The following is a 17228-nucleotide window of genomic DNA, read 5'->3' on the forward strand; positions in this document are numbered from 1 at the left end:
GACAAGCAACAAGTGGGGGAAGCATGGACAAGGAGTGAGCCCTGTACTGGAATACAACTCTCTTGGAACCTCAGGTACTTGTTTCAAAGTTGATCCTGCTTATCCACTATATCTCCTGGATTGAACCAAGGCGTGCTCTAATTGATTGACGGCCATTGAGTCTGTAGAACTGATGAGCTGCAGAGATCCAGTATAGAGGTGAAAGAAAGACTTACGAGGCAAGCATGGAATTGGCGTATACTGTTTCATACAACCAGATCAACAATGATTTTGCTGATTGACAATGGATGCTTACATTTTGCTCCAATGAGATATAAACCAGCTGGGACAAAGTCATTCTTTGCAAGGACTAGGGCCTATTCATGATCATGGAGTGTTGTGATGAAGATGAAGATGGCAGACCCATGTCTACAACAAATCCCACTTACTTCAACCATCAATGTGATGGCAGCTACACTGCAAAGGTTGCCTGTGTGAATCCAGCAGCTAAGTGATTGAGGGTACTTACGTGACTGTCAATCCAGTTGCAACTGCCCACTGTATGATGCCTTTGACAACAGATCTGCAGCAAGGATTATTTCTTGATTTATGAGGTCACAGTATTCAGACCTTACCTGGAATTAGACAGTGATGATGCTTTGTGCTGAAGCATGACTTGACACATGCTCCCTGTGATCCCAACATCTATGACAATGTTCATGATCAAGGCAACCAGTAGCAGAATCTGGCCAAGGAGAGATGTTACAACATATGCTATGGGGAGCTCAGCACCTACTTTGGCTTTTCTGCCATCTTGGCTTTGAATATCACCTAGTGAAGGCTCAAAGTACCTAGTATGGCTCATAAAATCCTTCAATATCAAAAGGTGCAGGAACTCATACTCACTTGAATACAGCATCCACTGGTAGTATGTCAGATATTAGCCTGGGGCAGCTGTCAAGCAGTGTGGCCCACCTGTGACGGAGACTGGATGATCCAGTGACTTTTAGCAGCATGCATCAGTGAACAGTTGGTGAAAATGCTTCACCATATTCAAAGGCAGCCACAATATACTAGTGAAAGCAGAGGGTTATATCAGCCTGGCATACACTGATAGGCATGACTTACAAGGGTGTATGCAAACCTGATCTTGCCTACTAAATTGCGAGTCAGCTTAACTGAGTCCCATAGCAAGGAAGATGTCACCTACAATTCCATATCTTTCTGATATAAAAGCTAAACATTATGCCACATTCAGTATGCTTTTATTCACCCATACAGTTAACTTACCATTGAACCATGAAGATAACAATTTGCTGGCAATCACTCAGTCCTCTGATAGTATGAAAACTAGGTTCCATACTGAGGGAATAATGAACATCTACCATATGCCAATAACAACAGTCTGGTCTATCACTTGTGGTTGATAAACTCACTGAATTACTCCTGTTAAAAACCTGACATCAGCATATGAATGAGAGTTTTTAATGGGTGTGATAACAACATACCACATATTTGTGTCCAATGGGGATTTCCCATCGCACTTGCGTATGAATAAGAACCACATGTAGTGGCCCATGAGACACATCTGTAAGGTGTCAAGCTTCCAGACAGGTAGTGAAGTCTCAGATAGCAGGAGTGGGGAAGATTCCTCACTATGAATATTAGTATGACCTAGAAAGTATCTTAACAGAAGCGAATATGGCAAGGCAGGCAAAAATATACCATTCCTTTCATTCGGGCCCCATCCTTAGGATATATCCTGAGATAATGACATGCCTGACCACAGGTCACACCATACAACCTATGCAATGAATTAGCATAGCTGGAATCAATCTAGAAGGTGTTCACATTGCTGAGATTATAGATCCCACAAATACAGAGGTGAGGACTGCCATGTCAGAAATTGTGGGGAATCACACTCCTGACAATGTAATGTATATATACTAGCCATCAAGACCTGAGAGTACCCTGTTGTTGCTCAAGGACATCAAATGAGACGATGCATGATCTCCAGCATGGAGTGATCATCCATGAACAATGGAGCAGTTATACTTCAATAACCGAGAATATGATGAAGCCATCATATTTGCAGAGATCTGCACACTCAGGCTTGGAGATACATCACCCCCATAGCTAGGGCACTGCCATTTGGAGCCAGAAAGGTATGCTTGTGGTGACATACAGCAGCGCTCATACGGGTGCCAATATTCCTGACCCCGCAGTAGTCAAGTGACCCAAGTCACTGGGACGGACCCTCTCCACTGGCTGCGAACTCGGAGGGAAACACATTTGGAGACGCTCCCTTGTCCGACTCGCAGAATTCCCCACTTGAGCCACTCCTCGCATCTTCAAGACATCCGAGATGCCGGAAGCAGCAAATGGCGGTGAGATCGTCGTACCCGTCCTTGATTCATCTATCCGAGGCGCACGGGGAAGCGAGCTAATTGATGCCCCCAAAGACAGAAGCAGCAAACACACCTGCATCTGTGGCAAGTAGCGTAGCCCCATGTCAACAGCTCAGAAGATGCGGGTTTCGGTTTGGTACCCGGTTGTGACTTGATCTTGATGGATGACGCCGAACTCCCAATTCCGAAATACAAACCACCACATGTGCAGGAAGAGCAAAGGAAGAGGGCCATAATTCACTCAGTCGACAGAGGCCCATACCAAACACCGGCAATTGAGGGTGTGCTACCGGGACTACTAGTACCTGCTGAGGCAAGACGCGTCAAAGTGGCCCTCCCGGCATCTCCCGCCTTGCCACAATTCCCTTTCACCTCATGCCTCTCTGCCCCTCCTTCCCCCTTCGCGCCCCCAAGTCCCCCTCCTCATCAAGCTGGCTATCTCGACAATCCCGCGACCCGTATGTCAAGCAGCGTCTTATGTACCGCTCGCGCTCCGCGTTCAAGTTGCTCGAGCTGGACGCGAAGTACGGGGGGTTCCTCGGGAAACGCGACGTGCGAGCGGTAGTGGACCTGGGCGCGGCGCCGGGCGGGTGGAGTCAGGTCTCCGCGGGGAAGCTGGGCTTGCCGAATGAGCCTGAAGAGGACGCGGTCGCGGATGAGGGAAGCGGTTCAGCTTTACCTCACAGCCAGCCCAAGCGCACTGGCCGCGGAAAGGACAGACTCGTAGTCGCCGTCGATCTCCTCAGGATGAATCCCATACCTGGCGTGAAGATCCTGCAAGGCGACATGCTCGCTCCTCAGACCTCCGTTCGGATCAAGAACCTGCTGACTCGGCCTGGCAACCCTGAAGGGAAAGCGGACGTCGTCCTCTCCGACATGGCCGCCAATATGACGGGGAACAGGATCGCTGACTCGGAGAATAGCTTGGACATCTGTCGCGCCGTGTTCGCGTTCACGAAGGATCACCTTAGGAGTGCGGAGAGCGTTGGAAGGAGGAGGGGCGGGGTGCTCGTGTGCGTCGCTAGATTTGCTTATCCTCTATCTCGGAGGACACTGACAACATCTGAAACCTGATTCTGGATTTTGTCGAGTAGGCTGAAGCACTTTGCCCATCCGCTGATGACTGAGTTCCGCAAAGAGTATCTGGACCCGAGCTTCGCGGACGTGGCGTACGTCAAGCCTGACTCGAGTCGCTCCGAATCGAACGAGGGCTACTGGGTCTGCATGGGCTGGAAGGGGCTCAATCCGAAGCCAGAGCATTCGGAAAGCTAGCTTCAGCCCGCCGCGTTCATCATGTATACACAACAGAACCGTCAGCAACCTCTCGACCGCCTTCCCACTAGTACAGAGTAGACATGTCCAATTGACATGCGACATCGACGCGCGGATGGTCGACTTACAAGAGCGCGCACCGAGCGCAGGATCGGCATACCCAGGGACAAGGCCTGCAATGCCGACCGAGGTGCGGAAGTGTCGAACCGTACCACCTTCAAGCGCTAGGTGTTAGCATTGGCATCTGCGCTTACTCTGCTTTCGGAGGAAGGAGGTCTCGACATGGGTGGCATAGGTGGATAGGATGAGACATAGCATGAGGCAGTGTACATGTATATAACGAACTTCAAAGAACAAAATAGAGCTGTTTGGCTGGGAAGCGCATCGTACAGTGGTGCATTTCGTCGAGCATCGCAGCTCGCCGATTAAGCACCGAAACCGTAGAGGGTACGGCCTGAGCGCTTGAGGGCGTACACCACGTCCAAGGCAGTGACGGTTTTCCTAATACAGCACGTCAGGATGACTCACCGCAGCAAAAACGGCGGGCGACTACTACTCACCTCTTGGCGTGCTCGGTGTAGGTGACGGAATCCCTGATGACCTGCACACGACACAAATCTCAGACACCAGCAGATGTATGAAGGAACGGATGTGGTGCGTACGTTCTCCAAGAAGATCTTGAGGACGCCGCGGGTCTCCTCGTAGATGAGACCGGAGATACGCTTCACGCCGCCACGGCGCGCAAGACGACGAATGGCCTAAGTATCATGGCCCTCAATCTCAGCACTCTAGGGAGACGTTGTAGATGTAACTCACAGGCTTCGTGATACCCTGGATGTTGTCTCGAAGAATCTTCCTGTGACGCTTGGCTCCTCCCCTGGAACGCGGCATTCACGGTCAGTGCCACCATAATCGAGCTGCAGGTACCAGCAGAGGTCTCGAAACGCACTTTCCCAAACCCTTTCCGCCTTTACCACGTCCAGACATGTCTTGAAGTTAAAGTCTTGAGGAGTCTTGAGGGAGAACGAGGAAGTGCGCCTGGTCGACTTGAGAGTGTGGCAGAGACAAACGAAGGGTCCGACCGGTAAACTATTACGTAACGATTGGTACCGGCGGTAAAGGCTGTCTATTTTTGGCCCACTCTAGCAGCATTGACTCGATCTGCGTGATCTTGTCCGATACCGTCTCGCGTTTCCTTCTGACTCTACTTAGCCATGGCGGGCGTAGTATCGGCCGAGGAGAGATTCAATATTATCACTCGGAATCTTCAGGAAGTGCTGGGCGGGGAGTCAATCAAGGCGATACTCGAGCAGGGGAAAAATCCAAAGTGCTACTGGGGTAGGTGGCTTAGTAGAGGGTGCGGGTGTGTTACTTATAATGTGTAGGCACGGCGCCCACCGGCAGGCGTAAGTCTCTCTCTTAATCTCTTAAGGAAGAACATGTCTGAAAAGTGTTGTAGCACATATTGGGTACTTCGTGGCCTTGACGAAGATAGCTGACTTCTTACGAGCGGGCGTAGAGGTACGCTCCTCTGACTCACGCTGGACTTTCGATATTACACTCGCACTGTACCTAACCGATACTGTTTGTTTAGGTCACGATTCTACTAGCAGGTCAATAGACCGTCTTTCCGAGATGGTATCCGTGCTGACATCCCTTCAGATGTACACGCCTTCCTTGACAACCTGAAAGCGCCCCTGGAGCTCGTGGGGTACCGAACAAAATACTACGAATACCTCCTGCGCACCGTGTTCACCTCACTAGGCATCCCCATCTCGCGACTCCGCTTCGTCGAAGGGTCATCCTACCAGCTCACGAAAGAATACAACATGGACAACTACAAGTTATGTTCCATCGTGACCGAGCACGATGCGAAGAAGGCCGGCGCGGAGGTTGTGAAGCAGGTCGAGAGCCCCTTCCTTAGCGGCTTGCTGTACCCCGGGCTTCAGGCTCTTGACGAGCAGTACCTCGGTTGCGATTTTCAGTTCGGCGGCGCGGACCAGGTGCGACATGTCCTCGCTATCCCTCACCGCTTCTAACCATTATGACCCACCCAGCGCAAAATCTTCGTCTTCGCAGAAGAATACCTCCCGAAGCTCGGCTACGCCAAGCGCGCGCATCTCATGAACCGCATGGTCCCCGGTCTTGCGGGCGGCAAGATGTCTTCCTCAGACCCGAACTCGAAGATTGACTTCCTCGACCCGCCCGAGGCCGTGCGCAAGAAGATCAAGGCCGCCTTCTGCGAGGAGGGCAACGTCGCCGACAACGGGCTGCTCGCGTTCGTCAAGGAGGTGCTCATCCCCATCAGTGAGATGCGCATCGAGCGCTCGAAGGGGCAGACGGATGCCGACCCTGAGGAGGGCAAGAGCGCGCTGGGCGAGCAGAAGCCGTTCGTGGGCGAAGACGCACCCGAGGGCACGGTGTTCACGATCCACCGCGACCCGAAGTTCGGCGGACCGAGCCATTACAAGAATTACGAGGAGCTCAGGGACGATTTCGCGTCGACGAACCTCCACCCGAAGGACCTGAAGACAGCGGTGGCGGACGCTATCAACAAGTTGCTCGACCCCATACGGAGCACGTTTCAGGCGGACGAGGAGTGGCAGAAGGTCGAGAAGCTGGCGTACCCGGATCCGAATGCGAAGCCGGAGAAGAAGAAGAAGGTAAGCAGGATTGCGTTCGCTGACTCTGAAGGACGTGTCGTACTCAAGGGTACATACGTGCAGGTGAAAGTCTACCACCCGCCGCCGCCAGGTAAGGGTAAGAATGCGCAGCCAGCGACCGAGTCTGGCGCAGCGGAACTGAGCCAACCTACTTCGGAGGTAGCAGGTTAGACACGGGTAGAGCATTCGAGTACATAACAATAGTTATGCCATCAGGGGCATGCTTGTCAGGCATTCGTGTGTCCGCGGACAAGTGTGTCTTAAGTCTGTACCTATCAAAATTTCCTACACCATGAAGCTGCAGCTCTTGTGTGACGTAAGTGTAGTGCTTCCCTGCCATGGGTTTTCCTGCACATCATACTTATATCAATGCAAGAAAAGTGTGTATTGCTACTACAAACACATTGTCCATCTTGAGCATTCCTGCCAATGGCACAGTGTGCACACTAAGTCCATCTCCATTTTATATGCATGGACTAGACCAACTGACTTATGGGATAAAGCAGACATCCTGGAGTCTGGACATGGTAATTGTGCTCCGATTTGCAGTACATCCAGCTACAAGGTCTGGACATGCTTGAGCTTCCCACGGAAGTACTCACGGGAGTTGAGGCTAAGAAACCAGCTTGTCAGGAGAATGCATGTACATAAGATACCTGAGAGGCTCACGCTGCAAGCATGCAATTGACATCAACTATGGCAGCCACCACATCAACCATAGTCATCTTTAAGAGGATGCTCATGCTCACCCATTCCCAGTACATAGAACACCTCATCAAAAACAAATGTTCCAGGCAAGGTCATGAACTGCCAAGTAAACATTATGGGATAGCACTGTGATGGAAAGGAAATGGCTCACAGTTATCATATGCAAGATTTCACATATGCTAATGGAAGTTACAAATGTTCATCAGTATTATTGTAATACCAGAGAGGATGCTCACGGACATGGATAATAGACCAGTAGCAAAAGTATAAGTAATCAGAAGTGTTACAACTGATCTGGTAGCATTTTGGAATTACTCTATAATTAGGTCCTGGGTCAAAATGAGTCCAGTACCTTGAGGAGGGGCCTCCAAGTTTCCTTGCAATATGTAGCAAGTAACACATGCCAATTGTTATGCCAACATCAGTGATCAATGCACCAGCTGCAGAGACCATTAGCAGTTTCTGTATGGTAAAACTAGAGATGTATCATGGCGCATCATGTGAGTATATGATACTCACATGTATCATTGGATACTGAGGGGAGTTTGGATCATAATCAAGAAAAGTGGGATATTTGAATAGTCTATAAAATAACATTATTCCAATGGTCTGTAGAAATAGTGGACCTTCAAAGGAGCTCACACTTCTCCAAACTGTGAGAACCCATGAAGTAAGCATAGAAGAGTCTGTGTCTGATATGCCAGCTTGCTGAAGAGGCTGACTACATTTTCATCAGAGCTACAGAAAGTATAGAGAATGTAACAACTTACTGAGACTAATTGTATATGGCACAGCCTGTCATGTCCCATTTGAATCTTAAAGCAAGATGATAGAATTTATGAACTGACTAGGAGCCACATTGCCTTATGTTCAGAAACTATTAAATAGTTGCAGGGTTGAATATCCTGCAATAATTGATTGAAAGACTGTGATACATACATTTCCATATTCTTGCAACAAAGAAGCTGTAGACCATGGATATTGCTGTAGCCCATACTGAAGCATAACTAACTTACCACTTTGTCACAAAGCTGCAAAGTTGCTGCAGGATATTCAGCTGATAAAAGATCTTCAATTAGCCTTGCCTCACCTGGGGTATAGTTTGTGCCTGCATTATGAGAGAGATACACCTAAGAGCCTCACAAATATGAGGGCATGAGGCTCACATTAGGACTCCTATTACATGTAATTGATACTCATCAAACTTAAGATGAACAACATTTATTTACCAGTAACTGTATAAGCAATCATTGCCACACTTCTCCACAAGATAGTGCCACTGTCCATGGATGGCAAGGATCTGGCTCAGAGTCTCACCCTTATGAGCAGTTGAGTCTGGTGCCTTTAAGACCTAAGTGGGTAGTCACACCATCCACACTGCTGCTACCTAGATTCCCAGTATGTCAGACAATTTCTTGAGGGTAACTTGGAATCATACCATCCATTTGATGCCAGGATGATCCCCCATGTATTTACAGTGATACTTCACTACCTGGCCACAGAAAATGCCATACATACTATGGCAGATATACCACAGATGTTAAGACTGGTGAGGAATGTTGCCAGGAAGTGCTTACATTCCAGACACAGTCACACCAACAAACCAAGCATAAGAGCAAGTGCGGAGAGCATGATTGACTATAGAGACCACCAGAATGAGTGTTGCAGTGGGCAAAGACCACAGTCCACCCTTGCCAAATTAAGGCTGAAATGCTTGGTCTTATACTCAGCAAGTCAGTGATACCAACAGATGTTATCAATCTGCTTTTGATACCATTAAAACTTACAGTGGGTCCTTGATATCTAGTGACACATTTTAGAACACCCACTTGACAGAATGACCTATAGTTAGTCCTATATTATTGCCAGGCACAGGGTTATAGGGAGTCATCCAGTAAGTGAATGTATATAAGTGGGAGCACTTGTCCCTGTATCAAACTTTAGGTGTATGATTCTGTTCCATGGGCTGTGTATATACTCTGCTATCAAGTCCACCCATACACCAAAGCAGGGCAAAGCTGTGTAGTATATGAGCACTATTGATGGACCAGGATGATGGTCTTCGGAGCACGGACTGCATCACTGTTACAGCAACAGCCTTACTCGGGCGGGCAGGCATCCCCGACAGGACTAGAAACAGTATGCTGGCTTGGTCCAAGGATGATCCTTACCAAGCCACGAGACGGAAGGCATGCACTATGGAGGTCTTCAGGTGATATCTCCTTCATCATGAGCAGCCATTTAGCCTAACAGCTTGTCCCTGGTCAATCTCCGCAATGTAGCTTGATTGTCAATTTGTCAACGTGCATATCTCCGTCATATCACAGCAATGGACCTACTCGGTCGGCCAGTCCGGCAGAATCAACAGAGCACATCCGCGGAGATTTCCAGCAGAACATGAGCAGACAACTTTCAAGACGACGCAACATCCCCTCTGTCCAACGCTCCCTGCGATCCGTGCGTGAACCTTCGTAAGTTTCGACATGGTATTACATCGGACGTCCAAGGCAGCCGTCTTGGACCGGTCTTGTGGTGGTCATATCGGGCAGGACTTGACACCCCGTCCTCCTCTCACACTTGCCGGAGTCGGGCTGAGTAGACAGGTTCTCGATCATGACTAGTACTGAGGTCCACGGCCACGGCGCCTTGCAAGATTTTGCACGGTAAATGCGAGTTCATCTTGGCTGGTAGGTCGACGCAACATCCAGTTCAATTCTAATGCCTGTCCAGCGAACGACTTTCCAGATGCCCCAGGATTCGAAGCGCCAGAGGTCCACCATATCGGTTTTTTAGCGGGGAGTCCGCGATTTTTCCACCGGCAAATCACCTTTAGGGAGAAGGACAGTCACGTATTGAGAAGTTGGACTCGACCGCAGAAATATACGGCCTGAAGCCATAGAAAGATTGAGTATATACCCATGAGATCAAACTATTCGTAGGGACGTGTCGCGATTATACCGGCCCGTCGGCATATTCCGGAGGGCCTTCAGCAGCGACTCCGATTTACTACGAACGACTTCCTTCAATTCAAGCTATATCCTCATCCCCGAGCAAACGCATTGCGATGTCTGGGCTGCCGAATACCTCCCTCTTTCCTGGATACCGTCAGGTTGACCCGTTCGAACCTGACGAAGAATACGAAGAGGAAGAGGAAGTTTCCTACGTAACCCTGGACATGGGCTCGATAGACCCCACGTTGTTGCCTAGCCTGTCGGCCTTTCGCCTTATTGTCAGTTTTTGCAAGCGCTGTAATCCAGCGTTTCAGCTGAATAAGCTATGATCGGTGATACCCTCCACATTTTAACGACGTATTACAGGGCCTCGATACGCCGACACCTTTCATTCAGCTCGGCGGCTGCATCTTCAAGGGTCAACACCACAATCTTCTCGGGACGGAACTACTCTTTACAGATGAAGGTAATCTCTGCTCCACCTATCATTTACACTTCGTAATGCTCTTGGTGCAGACAGCCAACCTAGTCGCCGCGGAGTTATATGCATCGGAACGTCAGAGCGACGAATCCTCTTCAAAGAAGTTCATGTAAAGCCTCGCCAGGCCGAGGAATCCGACGATGTAGAAGAACCATCGCAGAAGCCCTCGGGGATTACCCCTGCTGTTCGTAGCATCGAGTCTTTGACAAAAGCAAAGAAGGGTCGGCCCGGTCGTCGTCCCAAACAGCCGCCACAGGTGGAACTACGTGACAACAGTCACACAGCGATGTCGGATAGCCAGATGCCAGATGCGCAGGCTCACACAGATATTGCACCTGAAGGCGATGAGGCAATGGACATCGATGAAACCTGAAGGTATGCTTCCTGGAAGCTGCATAGGAAGATCCTATGACCAAGCTAGTTATAACAGTTCTTCTGCCTTGGGGAAGCTGTGATATATCCGCGTATATTGCACATGAACGAGGCACAACGTCTCTGCTTAAGAGCCGATGCAAAGCCTCAAGCCTCCTCGATACCTCTGTAGATCCAGCCGGGGCGAAGGTTGAACGTCACATGTTAATTGCGGACCTCTTGGATAGACGACACCTTTGCCCTTACAGGCCACATCTTTCTAAATATCATCACAAGACCTGTACAGGACGTAAAAAGGTGGTTTCCTGCCTATAGTCGGACCCCTAGTCGCAGGAACCTGATTGAATCACGACTACTGACGATAGTAAGTTGCAAAACGCAATGATACTGTACCTTTGTTGGGGTCGTGTGCATTATATCTATGTCGAGTAACATACCAGGCGTCCAACCGTTCACGACACGAATGCCTTACTGACACTTAGCCCAAAGGTAATCGGTGCGAGAGCGTTGACCAGGTCAGTGATGCGTCACCTCATGTCTTTTTCACGCCCTTTTTATATTGAGCTCGTGGTATTTATGACATTACCTCCGGGCAGGCGTTATTATGTTTCGTGGGCTATCGGCACAAAAAGACTCTGCTCAAATGCGCAATGCGTAGGTCATTCTCGACTCTTCTGATTATGTCTCATTCATTTCTTCGCGCGCAAAGGTTGGGTGGGGGGGGGGCGTTTCTGATATCTGCCCGCCTCCCGAGCTCGACTTGCAGCGGTGATGGGAGTTGCTTATGTAATCCGATTAAGACCGTAAACTTTCCTATGATCAGATTCACGTCTCGGGTGGGTCTTGGAGTAAAAGGGAAGGGCGCCTGAAGCTCATGCCTGTGGCAAGTGGCACTTTGAGTCTTATCTGTCGAAAATAGCACGACTTGATTTACGTTCAACATCGCTCGGTCGTTCGACTGCTTTCCCACAGCCATGCTCTCTCTAATCAAGGAACCTCGGCTATGCACTCGATTTCTATGTCGGCGCCCAATGGAAGAACCACAACTCCCACGCAAGTTCGAGCCGGAGGGTCGCCCTTGAAGAACTGGATGTTGGTCGTAGGTAAGTCAGTGTAATGGATGCACAGCTATATGTTCATTGACTGACCTCCAGGTAGGCTTCGTTCATCGCAACATAGTCCCTCTGCATGTTGCTCAGATAGCAATTCGCTTTCACGATATGTTCTAACCCCGAGCCCGCGGCTTTCAATACCTTTTCAAGATTCTCAAGGGCTGCCCGCTAGCGAAGGCGGACGAACATGAGGACCGCAACCATTGATAAAACATTCTGACGCCGACCGTCTGAGGCTTGATTCCGCCTGGCACCAAGACAAACTCTTTGTCACATCCCACGCTCCCTGAAGCATAGACCTTTCCTTCAGAGACTACGGCCTGAGCTGTGTATGGAAGAGATCAGCTGCTGGTTGATGCTATCCTCGAGAACAACACACAGAAGGCGGGCAATGGGGGTACTGCATCGGGTGCCGATATGACTTTCTTCATGATCACTGACTTATGGGTGAAGGCTGAGGGCAAGCGTGTCGCAGGTGAGTCTGACAGTGATATACTATCCATGGACATCGAACTCAGCAGCATGGACTTCTCATCAAGATCTTACAGTGATAAGACGCTGTCATACTTGAGAGCATATCAGAGCCGAAGCGAGTGAGCCGGAACGTCTGGGAATAGCACTGATCATGAGAATCAAGTTCTGCCGGGTTGTAGGGACAATTCGCCGCGGCGAATGTCACGGTTTGTCTTCCCTATTTCCACGCCACAGCTTCATTTATAATGAGATCGCCATCCTCAAGATTGTGCCTTGGCGTATGCTTGGGTGTGTTACCGTGTGTATCAGTGACCTCCCCAAACAATCAAGTGAAGAGCGATGGAACAGATTTCGCATGGTGTTTTCGGGTACATCGGGCTATGCCCATCGCTTCCGAGCGGGCTCTTGCCACAGCCCTGAGCATGGTGGGATCTATGTCTGTAGCTCTGCAACAAACTCCCGGCACCTCTGATGCCTGTCAATCAAGACCACCATCTGTTAAGTACTTAAGGCGCAGGCCCAGTGGTCAACATGGATATCTGGTTCCATTGCTGAGTTCAGATCGGAATGCCCTACCCCGCAGACAAAGCATATCTGGTTGGGTTTGTTATCGAAGCCATCCTATATGGTGAGGTACATCTGTAATATGCAGCTTTCGATAATACTGATGTCTCAAGATAGGAATATATATTGTCCTGTTTGGGTGCTCCCTTGCTTTTCTCCTGTGGCGGCGGAGAACCATGGATTTCAACTGGCTCATGATAATATCGACATGCATTCTCTTTACCGCATCGACGATACATTTCGGGTTTGGGTTTAACAATGTTGTTTCGGCTTTCGTAAGAGTCAACTAGACCTACTTCATCGTATCGCACTCCTAGATTAAAGTTCTTTGTCCACCAGATCACCCGTCGCAACGAACCTGGAGGGCCTGCTGTCATCGTCGAAGAGCCCAGCTTCGATTTACGGATCGATGTTATGTTTAGTGTGAATAATTTTCTTGGCGATGCATTACTGGTATGCCCTTCCTTCGTAATGTGACACCCCACTCCTGAGTATGCTCTTTTATGCCTCGATAGACCTATCGCTGTTGGGTTGTATGGCAGAAAGATTTCCGTATCGTGCTGGTTCCTATTCTCATCCTCCTCGTCTATGCGGGTATGTTTTAAGCTGCATCGGTGGCGCAGCGCCTCACGTACAACACAGCGTCTGCCATCGTCGGGCTATACAACCTTTCCCAAGTAGGAACTGGCGGCAACCAATACAGTGCGACCGTCGTCAACTTTGGGACCGCCTCATTTGCATTGTCCTTAGTCCTCAATTTCGTCGTGACATCTCTGATCGCTGGGCGAATCTATCATCTAGCTCGGAAGCACAAGGATATTGTGCCTATGCGTCATACGAGACAGTATATGAACATTATCATCATCCTTATCGAATCTGGTGCTGTCTTCTGCTTTGCTCAGGTCGTTTTTGTGACTCTCTGGGCGATTCGGAGCAATGCTCATTGGATAGGCGCCAATCCAGCGTCCCAGATATACGTACGTATCCTACTTTTTCGGGTAGAGTATCTTGGCGTTTATCGGCCTTCCAGTGCATCGTTCCGACACTGATCATAGTTCGAGTTGGCTTGGGTGTATCTACGGAGCAGACAACGCAACAAACCGGGTCTATGAGCGCGCTACGATTCGCCAGCAAAGCGAACCCAAATCCCATAGAGATAGCGATGGAACGACGGCAGTATGGCTCGAATACAACTGGAACGGCCGATAGTACCGATTACAGTTCCGGCATTAATGCAACTCACAACCCTAGCGCTGTTATTTTCGACAAGGACTGCGAGATAGTATGAAGCCAGTTTCAGGTATTTACAGCTTGGCTAGTTGACTACCAAACCTGTGGAGTGAGCAATAAAGTAGTGAGCATAAGTACCATGCTCTAGTGACGCGCGGCAGATAAAACTTCCCGTATTAATACAGCTTCTCGGAAAGACAGTCACTTTTAACTTCCCCTGAGATTTGTTGACCACTACTGATCGAGCTAGACATTTGTCTGCAACATATTTCAACCAACATCACTGAGCAGCATGCATTCCATTCCACAACCTACCAGGCAAGCCGAATATCCCTCCCCTCCGGTAAATCTCCTCCATGGCATCCGGGCTCAACTCACTCCCCATAGCTCCGACGACCTTCACCACCACAACCTTTTCCTTTTCTGGCTCGTACTTCACTGTGATCTCCACGACATCGGATATGGGTGGCTTTCCAGAGGAAGTCATGATTATTTTCAGACGGCAGGCAGAGAAGGTGGGAACGGATGAGTCGAAGAGCGGATGGTGCGCGGGGTCGAAATCTGAGGAAGCGACGTAGACGTTCACGGGGATTTTCCGGGGTGCAATGGAGCCTACCAAATTACATTGATGTTAGTAATTGATACCGGAGAGAGTTGAAAAGATACTGACCACTCAGTACGGCGTGTAGGTCTTCTTCCGAACCATCAGCGTCTTCGTCTTCGTGCGACGCTTCCATCGGGGGTCTTTCATGTTAGCCAAGCCCTCCGGCAATCATTTGCAGCCGAGAAGAGTCTAGTTGAACTAGATAATATTAGTACGAACAACCAAGCCTGAACAACTCCCTTACCTCCAAGATTCCCCGAACTTCTTTTATGTTTCTTACCTGCACCCGTTCCAGGAGGAAGCCTGGTTCCTCTGGGGCAGTAAGACGAAGTTAAAGGTCCGGATGTACTGCAGTGGGGATTTCTTGAGCTCATTCAGCAATCAGGCTGCTGATATATTAAAGGTCTATACACGTCTAGACAGCGGTACTGTACCGATACGACCTTAGGCAACGCAACGGCTTATGTAATTCACCGTGGGAATGTGGCAGGTCAAGCAACGTCTCCGTCGGGACAAGGGACACATGCAACGCAACCTGCAGTTGCGCGTACTAAGGTGAGGGTAATGCAATGTTGATACACTCCTCAGATAGATCTGAGGCTCAAATCGCTGAGAGAAGACTCAGAAGAAGCTTCAAGAGGGCTGCTCAATTCTAAACTGGCACCGGTCGTTCAAGCGGTCGTTCGTTCAATCGCTCCCAAAGGAGCGAGGAGGAAGTGATGGCCGGTGATCCGGCACCACGGTCATGTGATGCTTTGCCCGGAGCAGCGGCCGAGCGTCCGGAATGTCTTGCTGTACGATTCTAAGTCTACGTGCTCGGTGTCTAATGTAACAATACCATGAGCGACGAGCTGTGGAATCTTCTCGGCCCAATTCTCTGTCCACAGCAACAATCTCAGCATGCAGCTCCTGGTCCAGGGACAAATATTCAATTCCCGCAAGAACAAGTACAATCCTTTGACGGGACCTATGTAAGACAGTACCCTCTTGCAGGAATGTATTGCTCACTGTACCAATTCAGTATAACATGCAGCAAGTCCTGTCACAGCAGCCGGAGCAATGGCAGGCTATGCCCCAAGTACCAACTTCTCAGCGGGAGCATCTCCAGCCACGGGAGGAGGTGCTGAACATCACCCCGCCGGCTCCCAGTCAGCACGGAGTAAAGAGGACTTGCGAGGCTGCGCGAGAAGAGGAGAAAGCTGGAAAGAAGTTGAGGAAGGAGAACCGTATGCAGTCCACTGCCCCGAGTAAGCCATCGCGCAGAGATGAGAAGATCACACCCGAGAAGCAGGGAAGCAACTCGACGGGCCGCAACTACTCCGATGAGGAGACAACACGGCTCCTGCACGCAGTCTTGTCACCGGACGGGTGCTTCGATCTGGTGCAAAGGAACCCAGCCCGGGCATTTAAAAAGGTGAGTATAAAGTATGAGAACTTGTGAATGTATACCTGAATTCTCACTGTGTTGTTCAGATCTCCGAAGAGACCTTTAAGTTCAAACGAAGTGACGAGTCAATCCGCGGTCGCTACGGCCGCCTGCGAGCCATATACAAAGAAATCGTCGAGTACGAATCTTTCACTGGCGGTGACGGGGATCCGGATGTTGATCCGGATGACACGGATGCAGTTGCTGAGCGCATAGAGAAGGCGAAGCGTGACGGGAAGGACTGTAAGAAGCTTGATGCAAAAACTGTGAAGCAATGGAATCAGAATGGCTGGTATGAGTTGTTTAATCAGAGGTATGCTGATGACAATTGTTCTACCCGATGTGATACTCACTGCTTCCAGGTTGGGAGAGAACCCAGGTATATCGCGAGAGGTTGAACATCATTCGGGCGCGATATCCGACGCACGCATCAGTTCGGAATCCGAAGACGAGAGCGAGGTGTTTAGCGGGTGGGAGGCTTCGGACAAGGAGGAAACATCTAGCCCGCGTCAACATCGACCCTCTCCTTCACCAGCACCCTCACAACCAAAAGCGAGGACACCTGCAAAGGCTCAGTCCAGGAAGCAGAAAGGAAAGCAGAAGCAATGCCAAGGAGGTGTTCCAGAGCCCCGCCATGAACGCCGCAAATCTGGAGCTGCTAGTCTTACCAGTGAGTTCTTCCAGGCAAACACCGAGTGGCTGAAAGCTACGAATGAAGACTCGCGAGCCCGCCTTGAGATTCTCCGAAAGAAGGAGGAACGGGAGGAAGCAGTGCAGCGCCGCGAGGAGAGCCAGCGAGAACAAGATAAAGCCAAGGATAAGGTTGAACTTGCAAGGCAGCTCGTAGCTGATGGAAACATGCCGGAAGAGGTCCGAGAAAAAGCACGGAAGTGCTTGCTTGCTTTCTTAGAGTAGGAAGTCCAGAGTTTAGTTGATAGCACAAAGCAGAATAATGGAGACAACCTGATTTTGAAAGAAAGGAAT

At 49.7% G+C, this 17228-nt stretch overlaps 10 protein-coding genes across 10 annotated transcripts; 5 read left to right on the plus strand and 5 right to left on the minus strand.

The window, feature by feature from the left end:
* Positions 1-137: 137 nt before the first annotated feature.
* On the minus strand, positions 138-1877 carry GLOTRDRAFT_95218 (uncharacterized protein; the record flags this gene model as incomplete). Its single annotated transcript, XM_007870305.1, has 15 exons — positions 138-177; positions 216-240; positions 296-356; positions 429-486; positions 509-562; positions 615-830; positions 886-901; positions 955-982; positions 1108-1133; positions 1190-1215; positions 1270-1341; positions 1416-1436; positions 1488-1567; positions 1705-1783; positions 1831-1877. 15 exons carry the CDS (start codon positions 1875-1877, stop codon positions 138-140), a joined length of 849 nt encoding a protein of 282 aa, XP_007868496.1.
* An 885-nt stretch (positions 1878-2762) lies between these two features.
* GLOTRDRAFT_140098 (23S ribosomal RNA methyltransferase) lies at positions 2763-3659 on the plus strand (the record flags this gene model as incomplete). Its single annotated transcript, XM_007870306.1, has 2 exons — positions 2763-3400; positions 3482-3659. 2 exons carry the CDS (start codon positions 2763-2765, stop codon positions 3657-3659), a joined length of 816 nt encoding a protein of 271 aa, XP_007868497.1.
* A 425-nt stretch (positions 3660-4084) lies between these two features.
* GLOTRDRAFT_45543 (histone-fold-containing protein) lies at positions 4085-4646 on the minus strand (the record flags this gene model as incomplete). Its single annotated transcript, XM_007869981.1, has 5 exons — positions 4085-4160; positions 4220-4260; positions 4322-4417; positions 4476-4536; positions 4609-4646. The coding sequence occupies 5 exons, from the start codon at positions 4644-4646 to the stop codon at positions 4085-4087; spliced, it is 312 nt and encodes a 103-aa protein (XP_007868172.1).
* Positions 4647-4829: 183 nt separating this feature from the next.
* Positions 4830-6624, plus strand: GLOTRDRAFT_63898 (tyrosine tRNA ligase). The gene is made up of 7 exons (XM_007870307.1): positions 4830-4997; positions 5045-5065; positions 5119-5180; positions 5254-5272; positions 5322-5662; positions 5717-6322; positions 6386-6624. Exons 1-7 carry the CDS (start codon positions 4874-4876, stop codon positions 6491-6493), a joined length of 1281 nt encoding a protein of 426 aa, XP_007868498.1. The 5' UTR covers positions 4830-4873; the 3' UTR covers positions 6494-6624.
* Positions 6625-6880: 256 nt separating this feature from the next.
* GLOTRDRAFT_95220 (uncharacterized protein) lies at positions 6881-8662 on the minus strand (the record flags this gene model as incomplete). The annotated part of the gene is made up of 17 exons (XM_007870308.1): positions 6881-6935; positions 6992-7016; positions 7072-7156; positions 7182-7209; positions 7383-7492; positions 7550-7613; positions 7673-7751; positions 7801-7825; positions 7879-7907; positions 7970-7995; positions 8047-8072; positions 8121-8138; positions 8197-8206; positions 8260-8381; positions 8469-8522; positions 8549-8602; positions 8627-8662. 17 exons carry the CDS (start codon positions 8660-8662, stop codon positions 6881-6883), a joined length of 846 nt encoding a protein of 281 aa, XP_007868499.1.
* Positions 8663-10094: 1432 nt separating this feature from the next.
* Positions 10095-11238, plus strand: GLOTRDRAFT_63901 (uncharacterized protein; the record flags this gene model as incomplete). Its single annotated transcript, XM_007870309.1, has 4 exons — positions 10095-10259; positions 10348-10447; positions 10498-10837; positions 10893-11238. 3 exons carry the CDS (start codon positions 10095-10097, stop codon positions 10833-10835), a joined length of 603 nt encoding a protein of 200 aa, XP_007868500.1. The 3' UTR covers positions 10836-10837; positions 10893-11238.
* Positions 11239-11821: 583 nt separating this feature from the next.
* Positions 11822-12377, minus strand: GLOTRDRAFT_45999 (YjgF-like protein; the record flags this gene model as incomplete). The annotated part of the gene is made up of 4 exons (XM_007870019.1): positions 11822-11920; positions 11983-12114; positions 12174-12271; positions 12326-12377. The coding sequence occupies 4 exons, from the start codon at positions 12375-12377 to the stop codon at positions 11822-11824; spliced, it is 381 nt and encodes a 126-aa protein (XP_007868210.1).
* Positions 12378-13637: 1260 nt separating this feature from the next.
* On the plus strand, positions 13638-14068 carry GLOTRDRAFT_16861 (uncharacterized protein; the record flags this gene model as incomplete). Its single annotated transcript, XM_007869960.1, has 2 exons — positions 13638-13961; positions 14015-14068. Coding segments are annotated over 2 exons (378 nt in total), but the record flags the coding sequence as incomplete, so codon positions are not given.
* Positions 14069-14494: 426 nt separating this feature from the next.
* Positions 14495-14951, minus strand: GLOTRDRAFT_95222 (uncharacterized protein; the record flags this gene model as incomplete). The annotated part of the gene is made up of 2 exons (XM_007870310.1): positions 14495-14826; positions 14885-14951. The coding sequence occupies 2 exons, from the start codon at positions 14949-14951 to the stop codon at positions 14495-14497; spliced, it is 399 nt and encodes a 132-aa protein (XP_007868501.1).
* An 894-nt stretch (positions 14952-15845) lies between these two features.
* Positions 15846-17202, plus strand: GLOTRDRAFT_122447 (uncharacterized protein; the record flags this gene model as incomplete). The annotated part of the gene is made up of 3 exons (XM_007870311.1): positions 15846-16232; positions 16292-16557; positions 16607-17202. The coding sequence occupies 3 exons, from the start codon at positions 15846-15848 to the stop codon at positions 17157-17159; spliced, it is 1206 nt and encodes a 401-aa protein (XP_007868502.1). The 3' UTR covers positions 17160-17202.
* Positions 17203-17228: the final 26 nt, after the last annotated feature.

The sequence above is a fragment of the Gloeophyllum trabeum genome, assembly GCF_000344685.1.
Source record: "Gloeophyllum trabeum ATCC 11539 unplaced genomic scaffold GLOTRscaffold_00011, whole genome shotgun sequence".
Taxonomy (NCBI): domain Eukaryota; kingdom Fungi; phylum Basidiomycota; class Agaricomycetes; order Gloeophyllales; family Gloeophyllaceae; genus Gloeophyllum; species Gloeophyllum trabeum.